The following is a 7,567-nucleotide window of genomic DNA, read 5'->3' on the forward strand; positions in this document are numbered from 1 at the left end:
GATGTAAAATAATCTGCTTATTTCTATCGCTGAAACCCACTACATTTCCCCCCATTAGCAGCAAGGGATCTTTCACGGACAGGACAGGACAGCACATACCTTTTATGGATGTCCAAGGATATTTCTACTACTGTGGGCTTTCATCAAAGAACAAGAATGTTTTGTGTATTGCTACAAATGAAAATGGGCCAGGATGATTTGAAAGGGTTGGCCATGTTAAAGGAAAACAAAATTTTAAGGCAAAAACATTTTCACTTTAAAATTGTTAATTGTTTTAATTGTTTTAAATAACTATTTATAATGAATGTCCTGTATTACGTACCTACAGCTGTACCTGTAGACACAAACCTGGAAGAATTTAGCTAAAAATGTTGTTGGTTTTTTTCTTTTCTTTTTTTAAAGTCCCACTGCCCTTTATTTTTTCTCTTTTTAGTTCCATCTCATTTCTTCCTGATCTGACAGCTCCTCCATCTTTCAATTTCTTTCACTGTCCACCTCCATATCCCAGTCCTTGTCTCTCCAACCGTGACAGGTGCCACACACCTGCCACTTCCCCATCAGCTTTAGCAGTGGGCTTAGTGTGACCACTTCGAAGAGTTCAGTGGTTACTTCACACACTTGTAATCACCTACTATTCTGCCCTACTGCCAGCGGTCCTTTGTGACATGAGTTAGACCAGCTTTATTGTTAAAAGGAAGAGGATGCCAGGTGGGAGCAGCAAAGAACACAGAGACTGCATCAGTGGAGGAAGTTAAATAAAACATTTGTTTCAGTGGAGGAAGTTGATGCAGGTAGGTGTAGGTGATGGTGTGGACAGCTCAGAAGAAAGGAGTCAGAGAAAACTGACAGAATAATGTTGAAACAGATTAAAAGCTGTGGGAGAAATTGAAATGTGAATGATACACAGATAGATGAAAAAGACGAAAAAAAAAAGGCGAAACAGTGCTGACGGGATTTGAATCACTGTCATCAGCAACTTACGTATTGGTCGAAGCTAAAACATGTCTGTCTGTTGGAGTCAGAGGTAACCATGGAAACACTGTCATGTAGAAACAACTTGATGACCCTAAAATAATAATAATAATAATTTATAATAATAATATAAATAAGAGGAAGAAGAAACATCCACTGGCCATCAACTCAATCTCAAAGACACTCGGTTTATATCTCAGACTATTATTAGACATATAGCTCAGATATAGGTGCCCAGGACTGCACGCTTGAACTTTATGTTAATATATGCATGAAAATAAAACAGGCTCTTAGCAACAATATCCTAATGTTATCTCAATGAAATTAAACCACTTACCAGTCTCAATGATATCTGATGGCTGGCTGACTGGTTCATGTTGACATGGAGTCACAAAGTAGCCGGGAGAAGGCTCGTCGTAACACCTGAGTCTGTCGGCGTTGGAGACTGAAGACATGGGAGGCACACAGGAACTGGAGGCAACTGACATGGGCTGCGACCTCGCACTCTCATTAATGTTAGTCACAGACTGATGTGTGCCTGAAATCCATTACTATGCATGTAATTAACAGTAACAAGTATTTTGAGAGTACTGCTAAAGCAATACATAGATCCTGAGGCATTGTGAGAAAAAGGTTGGGAAAATTATACGTTGAACAGGTGGACAGACAGTCAGACAGACAGTCTGAGACAAAACCTATAGACCCCTTCGGTCGCACCGGTAGGGGGACTAATAATACAGGTAGGAAGAAGCTTTGAGGCAAATTTTACCAAATTCAATTGAATTCCCGTATACTTTGAAAAAAGGAAGGAAGGAAATGTTTTATTTAACGACGCACTCAACATATTTTATTTACGGTTATATGGCGTCGGACATATGGTTAAGGACCACACAGATATTGAGAGGAAACCTGCTGTTGCTACTTCATGGGATACTCTTTTCAATTAGCAGCAAGGGATCTTTTTATATGCACCATCCCACAGACAGGATAACACATACCACGGCCTTTGATATACCAGTCTTGGTGCACTGGCTGGAGAGAGAAATAGCCCAATGGGCCCACAGACGGGGATCAATCCCAGACCGACCAAGCATCAAGCGAACGTTTTTACCACTGGGCTATGTCCCGCCCACGTATACTTTGAAAGACATGAACACCCTGACTGTCATTCTGAAAACTTGTTAAAACAGATCAGAGATTGAAATAAGACACATAAAATACCTGTATGGCTTGCTGTTAATTTATAAAAATTACAAATCAAGAGAAATATGTCTTCTAAAAAACCATATAGCCTGCTGGAAATAAAGACAGCACAGGGCGAGGGAAGGGTTTGGAGTAGTGCATTAAAAATTGTTCCCATTGAGCTGTATTTTAGACAGTGATGGAATTAAAATACAACAAATTGATAAACAAAATACTAGTGATAATCTACGCTAAGATTTTTGTATTGCGATAAATTGCGATACAGGAATCTGAATTGCGATACGTACCATGTACATTTTGTATAACATAATAAAATGTAACACCAGTCAATCAAGATTAGTGTTTTAGTCACAAATACCTGCACTCGCATCTAAGGAAGGACCTCCTGTTTTAGTCACCAATACCTGCACTCGCATCTAACGGCCTCGTGTTTTAGTCACCAATACCTGCACTCGCATCTAATGGCCTCGTGTTTTAGTCACCAATACCTGCACTCTCATCTAATGGCCTTGTGTGTTAGTCACAAATACCTGCACTCGCATCTAACGACCTCATGTTTTAGTCACAAATACCTGCACTCGCATCTAACGGCCTTGTGTGTTAGTCACAAATACCTGCACTCGCATCTAACGACCTCATGTTTTAGTCACAAATACCTGCACTCACATCTAACGGCCTTATGTATTAGTCACAAATACCTGCACTCGCATCTAACGACCTCATGTTTTAGTCACAAATACCTGCACTCGCATCTAACGGCCTCCTGTTTTAGTCACAAATACCTGCACTCACATCTAACGGCCTTGTGTTTTAGTCACAAATACCTGCACTTGCATCTAACGGCCTCTGGTAGATGCATTCCGGAGCATGCAACTTCACCCGGATCTCTGGCAATTTCATTGCATTTTCTAGAATCTGATCAATAATTGGCCGGAGACTGGGTTCGACATTTTCTCGCAGCTGAGTCAAGAATTCTATTCCACCAATGTCCTGAATAATCTCGGCAGCTGCAGAATGCTGAAAAGAATTAACTGAAATGTATTAGTAATTAATGTTCAAACAAACAAAATGGCAATTTTGCATTGGAATTTTTCCAGCTTTCTTAAAACGGAAAGGTCAAACGTCATGTACCAAGTTTATTGTTATTGTAAGGACATGCAAAGAAACATCATTGGAATACTGATGTCATTCGAATTCATATAATCTGTATTATTATGATGCTTCACAACATCAGAATAAAAACTAGTCTACTAACCTTGACCCGTCAAAATTCTATAACCAGCAGAAAGCATTGTTTACAGGTCTGTATAGTTTTAGTTTTCATAATTTTGGACAAAATATTAAGTTTAAGTTTTAAAAGATGAAAGAAACAAAAATTACCTTTTATCAAATATATCATATCAAAATATTACCGTTGGACATGTTATATTTATTGTGTACGAAACCAAAACAAGGGTGCTAAGAGTGACTGTCGATGACCTGAGGTTTGTATGGGGTGTTTGTACTTTTTGTGTATATACATGTATACATATGGACCTTTGGTAATTGGGGGTGCATATGCAACCCCCCGTGTACGGGCCTGCACTATAACGACTATATTATTATTATAAATCAACTTGAAATGCATATCTGTGCTTTCCCATATCACAACACAGTATGTTAAAATTAAATTCCACATATCACATTACTTCTTTGTGGGTGGGGTCTTGCATTATGGAGCGTTACATGGGGGATGGAGTCTAATTTTGACATTAATTATAGAGTATAACTTAGTAATGACCTGTGACAAGCGATTCAGTAGGGCAAGAACTTCCTCTGTTTTGGGACAGGAGCTGAAGTTAAACCACTCGAGAAGTCGGATAAACAGGTGGCGTTCATTCACCAAGTCGGCATCGCAGATGAGCTTGTGTTCGAGCTTGGAGAGAATGTTGTCCACGGTCCGCACACGGATCTCTTCGAGGCTGTGACCTGAAATAAACAGTAGCGAAAGCTCATGTTTCACTGACAACTAATCTTTGGTGTTTATCCCAGTCTCTCCTTTGATTTTCCCTCCTTTCTGGCCAATCAGACAGCTCCCATAAGCTTACGAATGCTTGAACAAATCATCAGACTCGGGCAAAAATGATAATGATAGAGAAATTTGGGGGAAATGAACCCTTTTCACCATATATTTCAACCATTCTAGCCACAATATTGCTTGTAATCCATGAAAAAATGCATAGTTATTGGTTTGCAACCCTAAATCTAGCTGTTTGGCAGTATTGCTAATTAATATGAATAAATTTTGTTATGCAGATTCAGGCATTTTGATTAAATTTGGACAACATTTGGCCTGTCGCCCTACAAAAATTGACACTGTGCCTGATACAAGGAATAAAGGATACATTTAGATTAGTCCAATACACCTGCCATCAAAATCATGAAAATTACATCCAAAACAATATTTTAAAACCCAACATATGTAGAGCAAATAATTGGGTCGGAGAGTGAGTTACAAGTCAGATCACAGGTCGCAAAACATTTTGGGACTAAAATTGTGACTAAAATATTAAAATAAGAATTTAATGCTATTAAAAATGTATCCTTTTTAGGGCCTCAAAATATGAAACTACAAATTCTCAAGCTGAAAACAAACTATCTTGGTTTATTTCGCTAATACTCCGTTCAATTATATAAAATTAAATTACCAAGTTTTCGAAATAATCCATGAAAATCAATGTCTGGTCTAATGATCGTTGCCATTTTGACATCACAAGTGAAATACAGGGAAACTGGTCTTCATAAGCTCTCTGTCCAAACATGTTTTGAAAACTCCGCCATGATGTCAAACTGTAGTTATTAAATGCTACGTCTTTTGCAATTATCAGTCCATTCAGCTATTTTTAGCTATTGACTGAGGCTTTGTTATATATAGATTTCTTTAATAGATGAATGTATCTTCCCAAGTGGTCTAGTGGTTAGGATTTCGCGCTCTCACCGCGACGGCCGGGGTTCGATTCCCCGCTTGGGAAATATTTTTGTTTTTATTTAGGCAATAGTTTAATTGTTATTGAAATAGCAAGTTAATAGAAGAAGAAAAGAAGTTTATTTTATTTAACGACGCAACTAGAGCACATTGATATTTATTATCTTATCATCGGCTATTGGATGTCAAACATATGGTCATCTGACTGTTTTTTACGACAGGCAGCAAGGGATCTTTTATTTGCGCTTCCCACAGGCAAGATAGCCCAAACCATGACCTTTGTTGAACCACCCCTGCGAGTGCTGTAACCTCACCGTGGTGCAGGGGTGTAACATTCTCTTTGAGAATGGCCAATACAGCACAAATTGAAGTTTAGAGTAAAATTCGGTGTCCGTAAAATTCTGTGATATTTGTATTTGTATTTTTGCACAGTTCTTTACACTGTTCTTGTTTAAACCTTGAATTTTTATGTTGATGTTGATCATCACTATATTTATTTGCATTACCATAGTTTGACACCCAACAGCCGATGTATTTTTCGTGCTAGGGTGTCGTTAAACATTCATTCATTCATTCATTACACTGTTTTTGTTTAAACCTTGAATTTTTATGTTGATGTTGATCATCACTTTATTTATTTGCATTACCATAGTTTGACACCCAATAGCCGATGTATTTTTCGTGCTGGGGTGTCGTTAAACATTCATTCATTCATTCATTCATTTGTTGAACCAGTTATGGATCACTGATCGGGGCAAGTGGTTTACACCTACCCATTGAGCCTTGCGGGGCATTCACTCAGGGTTTTGGAGTCGGTATCTGGATTAAAAATCCCATGCCTCGACTGGGATCCGAACCCAGTACTTACCAGCCTGTAGACCGATGGCCTAACCACGACGTCACCGAGGCCGGTAGCAAGTTAATAGATGGATATTTGGTTTGAATCTAGTATAGAAGATAATTAAGACAATTAAACACTGTCCTTGATTTTTTCCCACTGTGACAAATGTTTCTTTCCGTCTAACATAATTTTATATTTATTAAAATTACATAATATTATACATTTTATAATATCTCCACGACACCACTGTTATATCACAAGCTGTGGTGACCTGATGTGTTATCCTGTTTGTGGGATGGTGCATATAAAAGGTACCCATGGAAAGCCTAGTACTAAGTACGGCCCTGATATTACAGATATCTAGCTGTTACCGATACAGAATCTGATCTTAACTATTAACCCAAAATATAAAGTGTATTAAAGGAATAGCCTTGTTTTTAAAAAGAAATCTGCCAGTTTAAATTTATTATACATGTATTGTAATTTGTAGCGGACAATTAATTTGTTTTTAAAAGTAGTTATCTTGGTCATGTGGCCTCACTAACTGAATAAATATCTTGTCTTGTCTTGTAAAACAAAGTCCACAAATATAGGTCTATACGGGTAGATACCAGCTAACGGGTAAGATAGTAAAACAGTTTGATCGTTTATTTTTGTCTATCACTGTTATTTTGTCACGTTTTCCTTTACTATTCCCCACGCAACTACATACGCTCACGCGTATCCCCCTCTCCCACATACACGTGTACACGTCCATAATAATATTTTTAAAATCCTGAATACGGGACCGATTTCAGTAATGCGTTGATTTACACATGGGAAGAGCTATTTAAGTTACATTTTGGTGAAATTGATATTTCTCCACTATCTTAATCTATTGACATCACAGTTTAATTGTTTATTTAAAGTTTGTTTTGTTTAACGACATCACTAGAGAACATTGATTTATTTATTATCGGCTATTGTATGTCAAACATTTGGTAATTTTGACATGTATATATATATATATATATATATATATATATATATATATATATATATATATATATATATATATATATATATTTCTTAGAGAGGAAACCCGCTAAATTTGTCCATTAATTTCAAGGGGTCTTCAACATGCACAGACAGGATAGCACATACCACGGTCTTTAATATACCAGTCGTGGTGCACTGGTTGGAACGAGAAACGAGAAATAGCCCAATGGGCCCACCGATGGGGATCGATCCTAAATCAACCGCCCATCAGCCGACGCTTTACCACTGGGCTACGCCCCCCCCCCCCCCCCAATTGTGTATTTGTGAAACTTGTTATGTTGTACTACTAGTAAAATAATTCATTGGTCTAGTCTTCATTATTGAAAAATATATTCACTTTCAGGAAATAATTATCCACAGACCAAATTGAAAACCCCCAAACAACAACATATATATATAATATTATGGTTTTTGGGTTGTTTTTTCTTTTTTAATAAAAACAACAAGACCCTTTTGTATTATATTTATCGTGTATAACATCAATAACATGCCGCAGCAGTAACGTTTGCAGTGTAGATTATGAGCATTGAATGTGAACACATTCAAGC

The 7,567-nt window shown here is 37.5% G+C and overlaps 1 protein-coding gene and 1 non-coding gene across 2 annotated transcripts in view; one reads left to right on the forward strand and one right to left on the reverse strand.

Moving 5' to 3' along the window:
* Positions 1 to 4,992, reverse strand: part of LOC121388202 (rotatin-like) — a 75,285-nt gene extending 70,293 nt beyond the window's left edge. The window contains exons 1-5 of the mRNA XM_041519470.1: positions 4,863 to 4,992; positions 3,956 to 4,143; positions 3,000 to 3,192; positions 1,310 to 1,510; positions 982 to 1,066 (exon numbers count right to left, since the gene is read on the reverse strand). Of these exons, the coding sequence (XP_041375404.1) occupies positions 982 to 1,066; positions 1,310 to 1,510; positions 3,000 to 3,192; positions 3,956 to 4,143; positions 4,863 to 4,917 (722 nt within the window). The 5' untranslated portion in view covers positions 4,918 to 4,992. The remainder of the gene's footprint in view (positions 1 to 981; positions 1,067 to 1,309; positions 1,511 to 2,999; positions 3,193 to 3,955; positions 4,144 to 4,862) is intronic.
* A 122-nt stretch (positions 4,993 to 5,114) lies between these two features.
* Trnae-cuc lies at positions 5,115 to 5,186 on the forward strand. Its single transcript has one exon. It is a non-coding gene; the product is annotated as a tRNA-Glu (tRNA).
* Positions 5,187 to 7,567: the final 2,381 nt, after the last annotated feature.

The sequence above is a fragment of the Gigantopelta aegis genome, chromosome 14 (genome assembly GCF_016097555.1).
Source record: "Gigantopelta aegis isolate Gae_Host chromosome 14, Gae_host_genome, whole genome shotgun sequence".
NCBI lineage: Eukaryota > Metazoa > Mollusca > Gastropoda > Neomphalida > Peltospiridae > Gigantopelta > Gigantopelta aegis.